Source organism: Triticum urartu, chromosome 4A (genome assembly GCF_056163025.1).
Source record: "Triticum urartu cultivar PI428250 chromosome 4A, HENAU_Tu73, whole genome shotgun sequence".
Lineage (NCBI taxonomy): Eukaryota > Viridiplantae > Streptophyta > Magnoliopsida > Poales > Poaceae > Triticum > Triticum urartu.
The window spans coordinates 570432719-570451666 of NC_141876.1; the positions used below are offsets into that span (position 1 = coordinate 570432719).

At 45.5% G+C, this 18948-nt stretch overlaps 2 protein-coding genes across 2 annotated transcripts; both read left to right on the top strand.

Annotated features, from left to right (window-relative positions):
- Positions 1–9686: 9686 nt before the first annotated feature.
- LOC147976716 (aspartyl protease 25-like) lies at positions 9687–11314 on the top strand. The gene has a single exon (XM_087518994.1). The coding sequence runs from the start codon at positions 9752–9754 to the stop codon at positions 11045–11047; it is 1296 nt and encodes a 431-aa protein (XP_087375120.1). The 5' UTR covers positions 9687–9751; the 3' UTR covers positions 11048–11314.
- Positions 11315–13883: 2569 nt separating this feature from the next.
- LOC147976717 (DCL-like protein) lies at positions 13884–16680 on the top strand. The gene is made up of 2 exons (XM_087518995.1): positions 13884–14361; positions 16160–16680. Exons 1-2 carry the CDS (start codon positions 14023–14025, stop codon positions 16502–16504), a joined length of 684 nt encoding a protein of 227 aa, XP_087375121.1. The 5' UTR covers positions 13884–14022; the 3' UTR covers positions 16505–16680.
- The last annotated feature ends 2268 nt before the right edge of the window (positions 16681–18948 follow it).

Genomic DNA, 18948 nt, shown 5'->3' on the forward strand with positions numbered 1-18948 from the left:
AGTCTTTAAAAGTTCTCGATGATTTTCCAAGGTAGTTTCATGAGCTAACTTAAGAGTGTTTAGTTCTTTAGTTAGACGCTCAATCTCCTTTTTATCATCATCATTCGTTTTATCTTGATTATAATGATTAATAGTATGCTCATCATAGTTTTCATCACTAGAGTTGTCAACAAGTAAATCATCATCTCTTAGCAAATCATCTTCATCACTATTGAAATCAACATACTCGGGGTGTGTTACCTTTGGACCTTTAGCCATGAAGCATCTCCCAATTCCTTCATTTGGTGAGTCAAATATGTTGTAGTAGTTGGTTGTCACAAGTGCTAGTTCGGCAACACCTTCATCTTGAGTATAATCGGAATCGGAGTGATAACTTCTTTCGGAGTGATCGTTGGAGTCAGAGCTGGATACTCATTCACCAACATGAGATTGATGTCTTCTTTTTGTGTAGCTCCTTGATGACTTTTCTTTTCTTTCCGAATCCTTGCTTCTACGAGAGTGTCTCCGTTCATAACGATCATCTCTACTCCTCCTTTCTCTTGGTAGTGATTCTTCTCTTCTACTCCTTCTTTTGGGAGAATCATCTCTTCTTTTGTAGGGGGGTGTACACTCATTGGAGTAGTGTCCGGGTCTTCCACAATTATAGCAATTACGCTCACGACTAGAAGATCTTTTGTCATTGTAGGACCTTGACTTGGAGTTTATTTCTTTGCTTCTATTCTTGTAGAACTTGTTGAAGTTCTTCACCATTAAGCTCAATTATTCATTAAAGATTTGTTTCTCACTTGAAGATGTGGGAGTATCACATGAGGCTTTGTAAGCACCACTTGACTTGTTGTGAAGCTCCTCCTTATCCTTGAGTGACATCTCATGTGCAACAATTCCTCCAATGACTTCCGTTGGCTTGAGATCTTTGTAGTTGGGCATCATTTGGATCAATGTGCACACGGTATCATATTTTCCATCCAAGGCTCTTAGGATCTTCTTGATGATGAATTTGTCGGTCATCTCTTCACTTCCTAAGCCGGCAATCTCATTTGTGATGAGAGCAGGCCTAGAGTACATTTCAGCGACACCTTCACCATCCTTCATTTTGAACTTGTCAAGTTGACTTTGAAGCACATCCAATTTGGATTCTTTGACGGAGTCGGTACCTTCGTGCATATCAATCAAAGTATCCCAAATTTCCTTTGCATTCTCAAGACAGCTGATTTTGTTGAATTCTTCGGGGCACAATCCGTTGAAGAGAATATCACAAGCTTAAGCATTGTATTGTAGCATCTTCAACTCTTCTGCGGTAGCTTCACGGTTCGGTTCTCTCCCATCAAAGAATTCACCTTGCAAGCCAACACACACAATAGCCCAAACGACGGGGTTATGTCCAAGAATATGCATTTTCATCGTATGCTGCCAACTAGCAAAATTAGTATCATCAAAGTAAGGACCTCTATGGTGGTAATTTCCCTCGCTAGACGCCATACTCTCCTAGGTTGTGAAACCAAGGCTATGACTATCAAAAGCTATGGAAATCAAAGCAAATGGAGACCAAAACTCTGATACCACTTGTAGGATCGAAAGTATGTCTAGAGGGGGGTGATTAGACTACTTGACCAAATAAAAATCTAGCCTTTTCCCAATTTTAGTTCTTGGCAGATTTTAGCAGCTTAGCACAAACAAGTAATCAACCTACACATGCAATTCTAAGAGTATAGCAGCGGAATGTAAAACAATTGCATATGAAGGTAAAGGGATGAGTTTGAGGGAGCAAATGCAATGTTGACAAGAAGATTTTTGGCGTGGTTTCGATAGGTGGTGCTATCGTACATCCACGTTGATGGAGACTTCAACCCACAAAGGGTAACGGTCGCACGAGTCCACGGAGGGCTCCACCCACGAAGGGTCCACGAAGAAGCAACCTTGTCTATCCCACCATGGCCGTCGACCACGAAGGACTTGCCTCACTAGGGTAGATCTTCACGAAGTAGGCGATCTCCTTGCCCTTACAAACTCCTTGGTTCAACTCCACAATCTTGTCGGAGGCTCCCAAGTGACACCTAGCCAATCTAGGAGACACCACTCTCCAAGAAGTAACAAATGGTGTGTTGATGATGAACTCCTTGCTCTTGTGCTTCAAATGATAGTCTCCCCAACACTCAACTCTCTCTCATATGATTGGATTTGGTAGGAAGAAGATTTGAGTGGAAAGCAACTTGGGGAAGGCTAGAGATCAAGATTTATGTGGTTGGAATGGAATATCTTGACCTCAACACAAGTGTAGGTGGTTCTCTCTCAGAAAATGTGTATTGGAAGTGTAGGCATATTCTAATGGCTCTCTTTAAGAATGAAGAGTGGGTGGAGGGGTATATATAGCCTCCACACAAAATCTAACCGTTACACACAAATCACCAAACTCGGTGGGACCGAATCATTAAGCTCGGTGGGACCGATTTAGTTCAAAATGTGAACGTTAGGATTCTCGGTGGGACCGACAAGTCAACTCGGTGGGACCGATGTCATTGGGGTTAGGGCATAACGTAATCTCGGTGAGACCGATTTTGGTAATAGCCAAACAGAGAGTTGGTCTAGCAAACTCGGTGGGACCGGTTCGCTCTTTCAGTTGGACTGAAACATTACGAAAAGGAAACAGAGAGTTTGCATTGCAATCTCAGTGGGACCAATCGCTCATCTCGGTTAGACCGAAACGTTACAAAGGGAAACAGAGAGTTTGCAACCCATCTCAGTGAGACCGAGATCCCTATCGGTGAGACCGAATTGATTAGGGTTTCTGGCAGTGGCTATGTCAACTGAACTCGGTGGCTCCGGATGAGAAACTTCGGTTGGGCCAAGTTGGACTTTTTGGTTTAGGACATATGTGGAAGTGAGAAAGTAGTGGAGGGTTTTGGAGCATACCACTAAGCATTTTGAGCAAGATTCTCATTAAGCAACACCTCATCCCTTCTTAATAGTATTGGCTTTTCCTATAGACTCAATGTGATCTTGGATCACTAAAATAGAAAATGTAGAGTCTTGTGCTTTGAGCTTGAGTCAATCCTTTGTCCTTGGTATTTTGAAGGGTCCACTTTCTAATCCATGACATGCCAAACATTGAGCTTTCCTGAAATATTTATCTTGGAATAGCATTAGCTCAATGAGCTATATGTTGTTAGGAATTACCAAAACCACCCAGGGATAGTTGCACTTTCACCACTACTCAAGCATAGTAGTGGAATGCTTTCGGCATGTTCCCAAAATTCTGGGGGGGGGGGGACAAGTTGTTTAAAGAAAAGTAGTAGTACCAAAGTAATGTTATACATAACAAAAGACAAACTACGCCGAAGCAATAGACTATATGAAGTAAACTAGTACGACTGAGATAGCGACGGAAGTAATCTAGCTAGAAGAATAACTAGGTAGCAGTAAATGTACTTAAGTCTAGCAAACATGCAGATGTCATTAAGTATAGTAAGCGTAAACACAAAGTGGAACATAATGATATGTAGAAGAATAGAGATAAACTCAACAAAGTTTTCAGAGAGAGGTAAGAGCAATTTCTTTAGAACCAGCAAAATGCATGATGTAAATTGGACGAACAAATAAGAACCCGGATGCCTGGTGAAGACAAACAATTTGATGACCTGGTTCAAGTTGACAACTCTACATATGGTTGGAGGGGCTAAGATTTAACCAGAAGACCATGCATGTCTTCAACCTATTTTCCTTGAGCTAAGATCACTCGAACATAGCCCAACCACTCATGGTAGATCTTCAAGGTGACCTCCAAGCCTTCACAGACTTGTTCTTCAGCTAGTCCACGGGCTGGAGGCTCTAAACGGATACATAACTGTCTGGAAGATGCACAATTTCCAAGAATAACAGGTCTTTGGTGAACTTAGAACAGATTCTTCAGTGACACTCAACCACTTGGGATTTTAAGGTTGTGGGTTTTTCCTCACTCAGGGTTCACTCGAATTCTTCAAGATAATGGGTTGCAGAGAGAACATGCATTGATTCTAATGGAGCAGCCAACCAACTTATGGTAGAGGATCGAGCTATTTATAGGACCTGTTTGGTTCGGCTGTGGATTTCTAAAAGCAGCTGTGAAAAATCTGTTGTGGAAAAACAGCTGTGGAAAATCTGATGTGAAAAAGATGTAGGTCATTTGGCAAACCAGCTGATACAGCTTTTTCAGATTTTGGCCCGCAGCAAAATCAGATTTTGGAAAGCACGTCTTGGGCTGCTTCCGCTTTTGGTTCAGATTTTGGCAGCGGATTTCTGAAATCGGATTCTGCTGGGTTCGCCCTTTGGTTTAGATTCTGCTGCGCGGCAACGAAATCCGTCGATAAAAGCTGAACCAAACAGGGCCATAGTCGGTGGTCGCAACCCGAGGGCTGAAGTGACCATTGGAGGGAACGGGCATGTCAACGTGCTGGCGCAACGGTCAAAAATTAAAAATCTCAAATTCCTCACGTAGGACAACCCAAATACATGCTTCCTGACTCCTCAGCGAAGAAATTAAACCTGGGTGTAATGAAGAATCACCTTCAACACGCAAGCTTGATGACTTTTGCCGAAAGGAGGTTTCCATGTCTTCAACTCTGGAGAAATAAATTCGACTTAGCAGAAATGAAGACACACTATCTTAGTAACACCTGGACCCCGCCTTAACAGTACGTTTTGCCTTATTGACTTAAAAAGGAATAAAATGAACAAGTAAAGAGTTAAGTCTTCACACTCCAATTCATCGTCTAATTCTTCAAAGGGTCCACACGTCTTCAATTTTCCCTTCACATTTTTAGGGATCATACACCATTGGTTAAACCAAATCCCACTACAAAATTTGCTATTTTGTGACGAAAATCCTCTTAATGAAACAAAATGTTGCCTCAGATCATTTTTCGTGACGGAAACCGTCAGCAGTTGATTTCGTCGCAGGGCAACCCCCTTGGTAATTTTGGTAATGTTCCGGCCTGATTTTAGGCGATGCTTTTGGACGTCTCAATTCATTTCCATTTTTCGTGACAGGTTTAAGTGTTGCCTAAAATGATATAAGGGTTAGTTCTCGGCAAAAAAAAAGATGGCCAAGGGGTTGAAATGCGTGATCTTGGATTTTGTTTGCCATGGCAAAGTTTTAGACATGTTAAAGTCACATTTGTTTTCCCTATGACTTGAGTTGCTCAAACTGAAATCTAGTGATTCCTTTTCGTACATGCTCACGTTGATTCTGTCAATACTGTGGTCTGACATTTCTATATTTTTTTAGTACTACCTCCATTCCATAATATAGTGTGTCCGCACTTCTCGAGATCCAAGTTTGACTCTAAATTTAACCAACGAGACCAATTGCGGCAGGGGCAAAAATTATATCGTTGAATTCATATAAAAAATACGAATTCAGTGGTATAATTTTCACTCCCGCCGCGGTCGATCTTGTTGGTTAAATTTACGTTCAAACTTGAATCTGGGGAAACGCGAGCGCACTACATTGTGGAGTTGAGGGAGTATTTAACAATTGTGTATCACGGTCATTTTCATAGGAAACAACTAACTTCCTTAACATACCATAATATAATGCATGCCACTGTTCACCAAAATCTCATGACAGAAGGATGGCTAGAAAGTAGTATTTTTTTTTGAAAAAGGGGGCTTGCCCCCGGCCTCTGCATCTGAACGATGCATGCAGTCATCTTATTAAAAAGTCGTAAAGTAGCACAAAGTCATAAAAATATTAGAAAGTACTAATTAACCGTACTTAATTAGTGTACGCGTACAGCATAGCAACATGATATTCGATAGCACATCTATGAACGGACATCTTGTCTTTATAGTGCATAATTAGATATAGTACAACAAACATTTGATACATCAGCACGTGTTTGCCAATAGTAAAGGTCAACAAACATTTGGTAAATGGAATGCACGTACAGATGCCATTTTTTGAAAATTTTGATATTTTATTTGCATTTTGCTGGGTTCATATGAATTTTCAAAGTAATGGTCAAATGACTTTAACTAGACGAAAGGGCATTCGGGCGACCTAAAATGCCTTTTGGGCAAAATTTGAGCACAACGGGTCACAGTTTCTTGCCACTGACTAGAGGCGCTCTTTTTTAAGCGAAAAAAGATCTCAAAGAACCCAGCTGAACTGTACACGGAACATAGGTTCAGAACATAGTTCACTACGTACGCTGTATACCCCATACCCCCTCCCTCATCACCCACAAAACTGTTGCAGAGTCCTCCGCACAGAATCAAAGCATCACTTAAACGACCTACGTGCTGGGTCCTGAATCCACTCGATAGCACTGCAACTTGCCGAGGAAGATGCGCTGTACTACATTTGATGGTTAGCATCCGCCGATTCAGCAATCCCGTGAGATATCTCACGGGGAAGCACAGTTTCTTGTCGATCGGCCTCTCGGGATCCAATCTGATCTCTGCGAGCGTTGCATGCATGCGTATGAAGAACCAAAACTGCATTATTAGGACGCTCTGGATCAGTATGGAAGGGTCCAAGGTATGCCCCAGCAGCTGGTACAGTGTGGAGAGTGAGAAGGTGGCGAGCTTCGTCTGCAATCTGCATCGCCATGAGCGGACAAGGCGCCCGTGACCTGCCTTCCTTTGGAGCTGGTAGATGGAGAGGCTAGGCCTGGCTGTGTTGATTGTGATAGATTAATCGACCCGTCCATGAGATTAGCAGGTGTGTGAGACCCATGCATGGTTTATTAGTAGGGACGAGAAGACGGGCAATCTATAGTGGACGACTTAACGACGAAAGCAAGCACACAATAGGATGATCCCTGGTTTCCTGATGAAGCGATGAGTCTGTCCGTAGCCGTGGAAGGATGCTTGTCATGCATGAATTAATGGATGGATGGATGATGTGCTTTTGCGTACACATATGCATGTGAGATGTTCTGCGTCTTTGTTAATAGTGCTGTATTGGCAGCTCAGGTGTCGATGTCAAAGTTAGTATTAAGTTGATCATTCTGCTTGTCGTAAGAGTTGAACTGAACCTACGGATTGTGGATGCGGTCGACTGGCCGGTAACTGTTTAGGATTGCAGTATGAAAAGCTGGCCGGTGAAAACATTTGTACACTTTGTAAGCTTTTGGCTGCTAGCTGGTGCACGTCGCGTACACGCTTTGTGTCGTACGTACGCACATCGCATGCCAGGCCAATTCATGTGATCCTTGAGCATCATCCGATCGAATCACGTGCAGCTGATCGATCCAGTACAATAGTAGAGTGGCGCGAGCATTGTAGTGTGCCTTGTACTGTCGGCTCAGGGAATGAGCAGTGCGGCGAGTTGATCCGTTCTAATCTCAGCTGAGGAATATTTGATCGACGACAATGTGCAAGATAGTAAGTATATTATGTGCCCATTACAACATCTACAGCCGGGCGTCCTCGAACCCTCCCCAAACGACTTGGACGGGCGCCACGGTTACTGATTGGTCAAAAAGTCCAATTTAGATGAACCGGCTTTAAACGCTCGGCTGACGGACACCCCTTATATAGCTAAAATATGGGACAGATATAGGATGGCGTGGGCGTGATCGGACGCGTCCGCCATGTTGGACCCAGCTCATACTAGCTCACCCGACTCACATATATTCGTTGACATCCAATTTTCGGACCAAATCCTAGTCACTTCACTTCACTCCCTATCACTCCACTCTCTCAACCAAGCTCTCGTCCGGCAATCTCCGGCCTTTTTCAACATGACGGGCAGCGGATCCGAGTCCTACACCTTGAGATCCATTGATCCAGAGCTCGTTCCATGCGGCCTCTAGGAGGAGATGACCGTCCATCTTGCGCTCCGCCGTTTCTGGGAGGAGGCCGCCCAACGGCAGCACTCGGTACTCCTTTCGTCGGGAATCCATTGCATCCGCTCAAATGGCGCATGGATCCGACATGAGGTGTGTTGCCACTACATCACCAAAGGCAGTGCGATCTCTTTGGCGTCTGGACGCGGTGGCGGATGCGCAACTGCTTCGTTGGCGCGCTGAGGCGGAGGTGAACACATGGACGTCGTCCGACGCAAATATAGCGCTGCGTGCCCACTATGCAAGCCAACGGGTGTGGGAGGCGATGACAGCCCTCGCGGCGGTGGACATTGTTGAGGTGGTGTCACATTCTTCAGCACCCCATATGATGCACGACCAGTCCGGGCGCCGGAACCGCGTCATGGTGGACGTCACCAGCTCCTTCCACGACAGATCCATCATCGATCTCACGTCCACCAGCGCTCCGGACTCCGACAAGAAAGAGTAGGACATGGGAGACGGCGGCACCTTGAGTCTGCGAGCCGGTGTGTGTGTCACATGTCCTACTCTACCTCGCCGGCTATCGAAGCAACACTTCAAGGGACGCGGCCAGCCGCCAGACATGACGAAGCAACGCATACTGATTCCTTAATTGGGATTTCATGTTGCATGTAATAATATGGATTTAAGATTTGTTAATTAAAATGTTCGATTGTGGAAGAAATTATTTAAGACGGGTCACTGTCTGCGGGTATTTGAGAGGTCAGATTTGTTGTATCCAGGGTAGACGATCGTACGTGCAGCGCGAAGAGCAGCAGCAGAGTGATGATAACAAGATACACAGCCGATTCGATGGTAGCGCCGTGCCAGCTTGCTGCTAGGTGGTGGTCATTCGGCCGACGAGATGTGAATGTGACGAACCTTGTCCTCTTGTTGACCCGTGAGGACAAGCTGTCGACGAGGCCGTGTCACGCTGTCTGCGAGTTCCATGAAACCCGCGGATTCTAGAGTACGGTGGTCATTTTACTTCCTTGCGCTGTAGTAAATCCGGTCGCATAAATCATCAACTAGACTTTTTTTTTGCGGAATAAATCATCAACTAGACTACGGAGTAGATATGTAGAAAAACTCATGCAATATACGCGGTGGATTCCAGATTACCAGGGTTTACCATAGGGGGGATGGCATGATATGCATAGTTAAAAAGTCAATTGAACACAGTTGGTAGCTAGCTTCATCCGAAAGTCTTTTTTTTTACAAAATTCACCATTTTTTTTAGGTTTTGCTATTTATAGGGTATCCAAACTTTTTGTTGCGTAAGTCATTTCTTCTTCTTCTTCATAAGCGTGTGATATCTCATCAGAGAAGAAGCAACCCCATTATCTATCTTTAAAATATGACGAGGGTGCAGTTTCGCTGGGGAGCGGCAACCTCACTACCTACCTTAGGGGTGTGGGGTGCAGGGGATCGCCGGAGTTGTTTCGCCGGTGCGGGGCTTAGAGGAATGGCCGAGGCGTTGGCCAGCAATGGCAATGAGAGGAGGTTGAGGAAATGGTGGAGCAAGGCGGTTCGCAGTAGTGCCCGCCGTCCACTGGTGGTGGAGGCCAGCTATTGGGGCTGGGCGGGCCGGAGGCGTGCGTGAGGAGGAAGAAGATGAATAGTATGTGGTCTGTTTCAGGCCGTTGGATGAAGATTTGACGGTTCAAATGAGAACTGTCTGATGCAACACTTTTTTCAAGTGCACTCTCCCTTTTTTTAACTTTTTCATATATCTTTTTTAATAGTTTAATTTGAATTGCTTTTTTTGTTTGTAGATTTTGGAATCCAACTAATATCAAAATTTCAACAGGGACGGAAATGAAAATGCAAGCAAGGCCCCAAAATGTACAAACAAAAAGGCCAAAACCCCTATATAAACCCACGCCACACTCCTCACTCCCTCGCAGTGACCGACACTCTCCTAGCTCAAGCTAAGCTCCGCAGCCATGGCGGCCACCAGGTTGCCTCTCCTCCTCCTCCTCCTCGCCGCCACCGTCGCTGCGGCGGCCGACCTCTCCGTCTACCACAACGTCCACCCTCATTCCGCCTCCCCGCTCGAGTCCATCATCGCGCTCGCCCGCGACGACGACGCGCGCCTCCTCTTCCTCTCCTCCAAGGCCGCCTCCGCCGGCGCCGCCTCGGCGCCCGTCGCCTCCGGCCAGACCCCGCCCTCCTACGTGGTGCGCGCCGGGCTCGGCTCGCCGGCCCAGCCCATGCTCCTGGCCCTCGACACCAGCGCCGACGCCACCTGGGCGCACTGCTCCCCGTGCGGCACCTGCCCCGCCAGCAGCCTCTTCGTCCCGGCCAACTCCTCCTCCTACGCGCCCCTCCCCTGCTCCTCGTCCATGTGCCCCATCCTCCAGGGCCAGCCCTGCCCGGACCGGGACCCCTTCGACAGCGCGGCGCCGCTGCCGTCGTGCGCCTTCTCCAAGCCCTTCGCCGACGCCTCCTTCCAGGCGGCGCTGGCCAGCGACTGGCTGCATCTGGGCAAGGACTCCATCCCCAACTACGCATTCGGATGCGTGGGCTCGGTGAGCGGGCCGACGTCGAACCTCCCGAAGCAGGGCCTCCTGGGCCTGGGCCGGGGCCCCATGGCCCTGCTGTCCCAGGTCGGGAACATGTACAACGGCGTCTTCTCCTACTGCCTCCCGAGCTACAAGTCGTACTACTTCTCCGGGTCGCTCCGGCTGGGCGCCGCCGGGCAGCCCCGGGCGGCGCGGTACACGCCGATGCTGAGGAACCCGCACCGGTCGTCGCTCTACTACGTGAACGTGACGGGGCTGAGCGTGGGGCGGTCCCCGGTGAAGGTGCCGGCGGGGTCGTTCGCGTTCGACCCCAGCACGGGCGCGGGCACGGTGGTGGACTCCGGCACGGTGATCACGCGGTGGACGGCGCCCGTGTACGCGGCGCTGCGGGAGGAGTTCCGGCGGCACGTGGCGGCGCCGAGCGGGTACACGTCGCTGGGCGCGTTCGACACGTGCTTCAACACGGACGAGGTGGCGGCCGGGGGCGCGCCGGCCGTGACGATCCACATGGACGGCGGCGTGGACCTGGCGCTGCCGATGGAGAACACGCTGATCCACAGCAGCGCCACGCCGCTGGCGTGCCTGGCCATGGCGGAGGCGCCGCAGAACGTGAACGCCGTCGTCAACGTCGTCGCCAACCTGCAGCAGCAGAACCTCCGGGTCGTCTTCGACGTCGCCAACTCGCGCGTCGGCTTCGCCCGGGAGTCATGCAACTAGTTCATGCGGTTAATCGAATCATTAGCCATGCATTTGGGTGTACGTACTACGTACTACGTGTGCGTGTGAATTTGTGATTGTTAATTTGCGGCTTAGTAATTTTCAGTGTGTGCAATAAGGAATGTGGCATCAAAGTTTGTCAGGGGTGGGTGCGCGTGTGTTGTGCTGTGCGTGCCGATAGAACTAGAGAATTACTGTGCTGGTCGTCGTGACTATTTACTGGTGTGATGTGTGGTGCATTTAATTAAGGAACTTGTTTGTTTCGTTTGGCTGCTGCGCAAGGTGTACGTTCGAGACTTTCACGCTGCACATACGTACAAGTAGGGTTAATGCAAAAGCTGGCTCGTTTTGGAGTGTACTGACAGCCCGTGCTGCCAATCTGCACAGTGCCCAGACCAATGGGGCTTCCAAGCAAAGCTAAAAAAAAAAGGGCTAGCATGCAAGCCTCCTTTCAAAATTTGAAGTTTGGACAATCGTGTTGCTCATGATGATATTGTCGAAATAGGACCGATGGTGGTTTAATAATGTTTTCACTATTAGTCCTTGCAGCTTCTTTATTACGTGCAGTCAAGACATGGAGTTTCTGCCACTTGACAAGAGTGGTAAGCTATGTCAAAAACATTGAAAAAAGGCACCAAGTTTCTACTTCAGAATGCATATGCACTCGGGTGAACAGTAAAAATAAAAAGAAGAGGTAAAAATAAAAAAAAATCTTGATTTTTCATTTCTTTTAGCATGAGTGCAGTAGGGAAGGCTCTACCATGTCTCATTTCTATTTAAAAAAATTGATAATGTACATATGGAAGGGTCGTAGGGGAATGAGAATGAAAAAAATTACAAAGTGCCAGGCCAAGCTTGCATACCATCTTCAGAATGGGCTTTTCCCTGTTCATTACCATTTGGAAATCCTCTTTGAAAGAATAGCAACACTAATCCATATCTCTCTGTTTGTTTTCAGATATGATAGCATTCATGTGCATCCAATGATAAGAGTTTCTCTGAAACAAATGCTTTCCATTCCATTTTGTCGTTCAGTCATAATATCAAATATATTTAAATCTGTGTTCCACACCGTGACCATTGTCATCCCTTTTTATGAAAATGACATATAAAAAAGATGATGGATGAGATCCCCATTGGTACCTTCGTCCCAACGCACACAAGTAGTGTCATCAATGTGAAAATGTTTCTTGGAAAGCAAATCCCTGCTATTAAATTTGTCCTAAATGGGTAACCAGAAAAGAATTTTTGTTTACACAAGCAACTGATTCCCATGTCCATCTGAAGGGAGCATCAATGTTTGGTGGTGGGGTGGGGTGGGGGTCGAGTTAATTCATAAAAAAATTGTTGGAGTATTTCAGTCCACTCCAGTTGAAAGTCCAAATGTCAGTGGTATAATTGAGATCGATGCCATTCATAATGCTAGCAAATTCATCACACGTTGGAGGACGATGCCTGGCAATGGTACATGGAACATATCGTATATGTCATTATCAGATATGGCTTTAATTAGAGGGAGATAATGTGATCTTTTTTTGTTTTTGCAAGTCAGTGAAGTTGAGGAAATCTTTCCTTCATGCTATCATCATGCCAATTGTCATTTCATAATAGAATAAATGAACCATCATCAGGGCTACATGTTGTGATATTCTTAAAATCCTCAATAAGTTTACAACAATCTTTCCAGAAGAATCGATCAGTGTTGGAGGAAGCATTATGAGTAGTACCATTGTTGTCATAAGCTCTCCATACAAGGTTAACTCATGGAGTGTCATGATGATTGAAGAATTTGTAAACTTTTTTCATAAGTAGGGTTCTATCTTGTTGTCTCGGGCCTTTGACACCAAGGCCGCATGCATTCTTGGGCAAGCAGTCATTGTCCCATTTGTATGGACATTTGCCTTGCTTGTTAATATCTTTAGGGAAGAAATGTTCTGCGAGACTTTTTAACATGATCAGTGATAGTAAACGTCACTCTAACTGAACACAAAGAAGCTTCAAATGTACTAATCTTCTAGAGTATGTGGAAGCATACTGTGAAATACTGTGAAATACTCTGATCAGAATTTATTTCCTTGACTAGTGGAAGAATTTCAGATGTTCAAAGGCCAATGAAAGACAATCCTAGATTTACTTGTTTTTTCATTGTTAAGTCTTTCATCAATGTGCAAAAGTTTCATGATGAGAAAACAATCGTGATGTTTTGAGCAAAAGTAATAAAATTGATGTTACAAAAAAAAATTGAAAGCATTTTGGAGCACTTTTTGGTTGTCACACGCATTCTATCAAGTGCGTGAAAATAAGTAGAAAACTAGTAAACGTGTTGCCAAAAACCCAGTAATTTTTATTTTTGCCTTCAGATTTTGCTGTTCATATCAGTGCTGTCTTTTATATTTTATCCTGGGTAAAATTGTATTTGTCACAACATAAAACATAGTGAAATTGCATTTTACTATCAAAATGTCCATTAGAAACACGCACTCGTGTTGCTAGAGCATTCTCCATGTGTTTTCTTATTTCTTATTTTTTTATTTTTTATTTGTTTCGACAGCAGCCGTAATTTCCGACGTTGTTTTTATATTTTCAGAGATTGTTCGGAAAATATATATTTTGGAGTGGAGGGAAATAATTCTTTTCAGGAGTTTATTTTAGCAAATTTTGAGGAGGTTGAAAATAAATGTATACTCCGTAAACTAAAAAGAGAGCAGGCCGGGCCCGAGGAGTGACGCAGATTACTTTCCTCTCTGCTCCTGGGCTGCCCTCCAGTGGGCCACTTGGGCTCTCCTCGTTTTATTCCTTCTTTGCATTCCCGTGCGAACGCTTGATTCTTAAGCACTCGTCCCCTCCTCTCCACACCCAGAGGACAGAACCCCCAAAACCCTACGAGCAAGCCGCCGCCACCGCCACCGCCTCCGACACCGCCTCCGTGTCCCCGGCTACGATCTCCGGCCACCCTCCCGCGCGCACCTCCGGCCATGGCTGAACCCGAGGTAGCGGCCGCCGCAGCCGCGGCCATGGAGACCGAGGCCCCGGAGGCGAACCCTAGCCTGAAGAGGGAGCGGGAGGAAGGGGACGACTCCGCCCCGGTGGCTGCGGCCGAGGAGGCGGAGGAGGCGCCGGCCAAGAAGGCGAAGGTGGAGGAAGAGGCGAAGAAGGCGGAGGATGTCGCCGGGAACGGGGAGGAAGAGGGGGCCAAGGGTGAGGAAGGGAAGCCCGTCAAGCTGGGGCCCAAGGAGTTCGCCACGGCCGTCGACATGTTCGACTACTTCTTCGCGCTGCTCCACTCGTGGTCGCCGAACCTCGAGTTCAACAAGGTGAGACCGTCAGCGTTAGGATTCAGCCAATCGCTCGTGCCATGGTGATGTTATTGGTGTTGCGCCTATATTGTGATTTGCTATGAGTATTGCGTTTGTAGTCCGGTCCACGGTAGTCACAAGCTGGTAGGTTGATTTGATTAGCTGGGGGAGTTCGTGGTGCCTGGGCCTGCGTTAGGCAAATCATTTTTTACATCGATTTGTTCCAAGTAATCTAACTAATTGTACTCGACAAATGCACTGTGAAGGTTACAAATTTGCAGTTGGTCAAGGTTGAACGAACTGGTTGTAAGTTGGATCTAATATTATGCCATGCGTAGACCTCACAGCTTCCTGATTTGACCCTTTACCTGTTTAGAGGTCTAGTTATTTACTTTCTAATGCAATTATGTATCCTGAAATGTTAGTTTACTAGGGTGGTAGCAACCTATTGGTTTGATTTGATTAATTTCAGTGTTCTAGTATACTTGGATTAAGCAAGGTTGATCTTCTACTTCCATTTACCTGTGTTTATTATTACTCCCTCCGCCCAAAAAAGTGACGCAGATTTAGTACATAGTTAGTACAAAGTTGTACTAAATCAGCGACACTTATTTTGGGAGGGAGTGTGAATTATCATATATAGTGTTAGATTACACCTGCTAATTAAGGTCTTCTTTCTTTGACTGGGTTGTTTGGGTTTCCATATGACTTTTGTCATTCAGTGGTTTGTGGTTGTTTTTGGTGCATAAGTTGATTTTTTTTCATGGTGCTCTGCCCCAAGTGTGTGTAATAGTTTGTCTTTAGCGTTCATGGTCAGCGTTGATATCACAATCACAAGTTGATCTAGTCAAGACATTAACCTTCTCTTTCCATATGAGTTTTGTAATGAGTGTATATGTGGTTGTTTTTGGTGCATATGTTGATTTTTTTTCATGGTGCTCTGCCTGAAGTGTATGTAAATAGTTTGTCTCTAGAGTTCATGGTTAGAGTTGATATCTCAATCACACTTAGATCCTGTCAAGACATGAAAACTCATTGGTTTTCTGGTTCCATACGAGGTTTGCTATTGGTTGGTTATCTCTTTTTTTCCGGTGCATCTTATTTGCCCTCCTCGCACAATGTTCTGTGTTCTGCTCCAAAATATTTTAGTCAGTTGAATTTAGTATTGCTGTCAATCAGGAGGATATATAGGCCATAAGCTGTGTTGTGTTGATCTGATCCTGCAGATTAAGGATTTGGCGTTAATATTGACTATGTAAAGTCATTGCGTGAATATTGTTAACATTCCTTTCAAGTTTGCAGTGCCTATGTGGTTATGCAATACTGGAGAGTGAACCTTTTGCTCTTTCTGCTGGGCATTGCTAGACTTATGAAAACTTGCGGTGCTTTGCTATGTAAACTTTATTACAGCTTAAGGATGGTATAAATGAAATAAATTTGACTTGTCTTCTATTGCGTTGGTGTAATCTTATTTAAATTTGATTTAGAAACTTTGAATTGGCTGGCCCAGATTGTGCTGCATATATTCATTTATCATATTGATATATTGACCACTTCTTAGGATCATGTTACTTGATGCTTTTGAGTTGCCTCTGGTGTACTGTATGCCCTTCAAGCTTTAGTTATTATCCAGATGAAAGTTTGTTATTGCATCTGGGCTGTGAAACAATGTAGGATTATGTTAGTTGATGCTTTTGAGTTGCCTCCAAGGTACTGTATGCCCTTCAAGCTTAGTTCTTATTATCCAGATGAAAGTTTGTTATTGGCATCTTCATTCGGACACATAGAGTGCTAACTTGAATATTACCTTTTACAGTACGAGCAGATGGTGTTGGAGGACCTGGTGAAGAAAGGCCACGCTGAGCCCGCCAAGAAGATTGGATCAGGCGTGGAAGCCTTTGAGATCCGCAACCACCCAGTGTGGCAGAGCCGCTGTTTCTTCATCCGCAGGGTTGATGGGTCCGCCGATGATTTCAGCTTCCGCAAGTGCGTCGACAACATACTCCCTCTCCCCGAGGACCTGAAGGCCGGCAACAAGAACTCAAATGGCAAGAAGGGTCACCACTTTAAGGGCAACGGTGGCAGAGGAGGAGGACGAGGCGGTGGCCGTGGTGGAGGTGGCTTCCGTGGCGGTCGCGGCCGGGGCAGGCGGGGCAACTAGGAACCAACAATATTCCCCACAATTTTGCGTGCCCAATGCCAACCCTTGCAGCTGAGGCATTTATCATGAGCTATGCGTGTTTGTTTGCCTGTCCTAGAGACCCATTATCCACCTATATGTACTACTGCGCGACTGATATATGATGATCCTTGGATGCTTTGCCATCATGTTGTTTCCGCTTTCTGTTATTCGGTTATCACTCGAGCTTGGCGTGAATTGAAGGAATATTCCCCGTGGCGCCCGGCCGGTGCTGGTCTTTTTACGACGGCGAGGTGATGATGATTCTCTGCGGGTGATCACCGGAATTGACCGCTGGGTGGCCGCTTTCTCCGGGAAGGGAAAAAGAATGGATGCTTTCTTGGCCACTTGTAGGCATATTTATCCGGCTATGCACTAGTGCTGTCTCTCCGTTTGTCTGCTGAATTGCCGGCTTGTTCAGCCACCACTAGGCTACGGGTCGGCCGAATGGCTGGCACTGCTGTTGCTGGATTCTTGACGGTAGCTTTTCGCTCCATGGGAATTCCCTTTACATGGCCATCATCGACCTGTAGCAGCCTTTGGCAACGGTGATTGTCAGTGAAACTCTGTGCGCATATAGGAAGAAGAAAATAATAATATGCCCGTGTAATATCCTATTCGAACCAGACGTAGCAACTGGGTTTGCTCGGTGACGTGCGTGCTTTAGGTAGGAAAAAAAGTTTGGATGCGCACGAACGGGGTGTGTCCGTGTGTGTGTGTGTGGATAAGATCATAAGATCCACATCGAGCTGCTGCGATTGGTCTTTCCTGCTGAAATCAGCGTGCGCCGCTGTCGCCGTCTGCCGGAGCCTTGGAAGCGTGACGGCGTCGCTAGCAAAATCGCTCCGGCAACCCAGTTTAGCTCGTCACCCTCCCCGTGTTCTTAGATACTGTGCGTGGCAAGGGCTATGCTTGACATCGGGAACGATGGAGAATAATAAGGGCATCTTTGATTCAAAGGGTTTTTATAGGATTTTTAAGGGATTGAAATCCTTACGAATTTTCTCTGTATTGGTCGTTTAATTCATAGGAATTTTTCTAAAAGTTGACTTGCAAAACAGTCATTAAAATTTACTTTGATACCTGTAATCTGAGTTTGTGGCCTTGTATAAGGGAATAGAGGGATTCTAGCATCCACCCTTTCCCGCAAAAAAAAAAGCATCCATCCTAACCTTTTGTAAGAAATCCTTTATTTTTCCTGTGATACAATCAAACAAACTCAAATCATATAGAAATCCAATGATCATATCATTTCAATCCTATATTTTTCCTATTCCCGCATTTTTGCAATCCTGCGAATCAAAGAGGCCCTAACCTTTGCCAAAAGGGTTGATTAGATGTTCATTCCCCTTTTTTGCGATGAATTAGATGTTCGTCTTACAATGCACGCTAAGTCAATTTGCATGCTTGCCCGCAAAAAAAAGTCGATTTGCATGCAAATTAATCTCTCGAAAGTTGCAGACTTCTCTATTCATGAGAAAAGTGTTTTTAGGATTTTTTTTATTTTTACAATATTCATAAAGAGAAGTGGAAGGACAAATAGCGACGTGATGTATCGCCACACACAATCTTTGGCCTATATGAGTATAGGACTTAGCACTCATCTGCGTAGCATATTATTATTTTTGGTACAAGACAACAGTATATTTATAAGAAAACATGTTTTGCATTGTAACCGATGTAACAGTTCAATACTCCTCCCTTTTCGGTTTATTTAGCTCGTCTCACTTTCATACTTTTTTTCATATTATAAGTCTTTTTTACACTGTTATCCTGTAACATCCACGATGCGGCTATATCTCTCACGTGTCGGGGCATGACTTAGAGGCATAACCACATTGTAGGCAATGTCGCAAGAGGGGTAATCTTTACACATCACATGTACGGAATAAGGAAAGAGGTACATAGTTAGCTTACAATCGCCACTTCACACAATAGCATAAATATATCATTACAATCATCCAGATACAATCAAGGTCCAACTACGGAACCAAAATAAAGACAACCCCAAATGCATAATGTCCCCGATCGCCCCAACTGGGCACCACTACTGATCGTCTGAAAAGAAAACGTAGTATCGTCCTGAGTCCTCATCGAACTCCCACTTGAGCTCAGTCGAATCTCCTGAAATGGTATCATCGGTCCCTGCATCTGGTTTTGAAGTAATCTGCGAGTCACGGGGACTCAGCAATCTCACACCCTCGCGATCAAGACTATTTAAGCTTATAGGTAAGGTAAAAGGTATGAGGTGGAGCTGCAGCAAGCACTAGCATATATGGTGGCTAACATACATAAATGAGAGCGAGAAGAGAAGGCAATGGCACGATCGAGAAACTATGATCAAGAAGTGATCCTAGAACAACCTGCGTTCAAGCATAACACGAGACCGTGTTCTTTTCCCGGACTCCGTCGAAAAGAGACCATCA

Coding starts and splice junctions, on each gene's coding strand:
- LOC147976717 (XM_087518995.1), top strand. CDS start 14,023: ATGGCTGAACCCGAGGTAGCGGCCGCCGCAGCCGCGGCCATGGAGACC. Junction 14,362..16,159: donor CGAACCTCGAGTTCAACAAG/GTGAGACCGTCA, acceptor TACCTTTTACAG/TACGAGCAGATGGTGTTGGA.
- LOC147976716 (XM_087518994.1), top strand. CDS start 9,752: ATGGCGGCCACCAGGTTGCCTCTCCTCCTCCTCCTCCTCGCCGCCACC.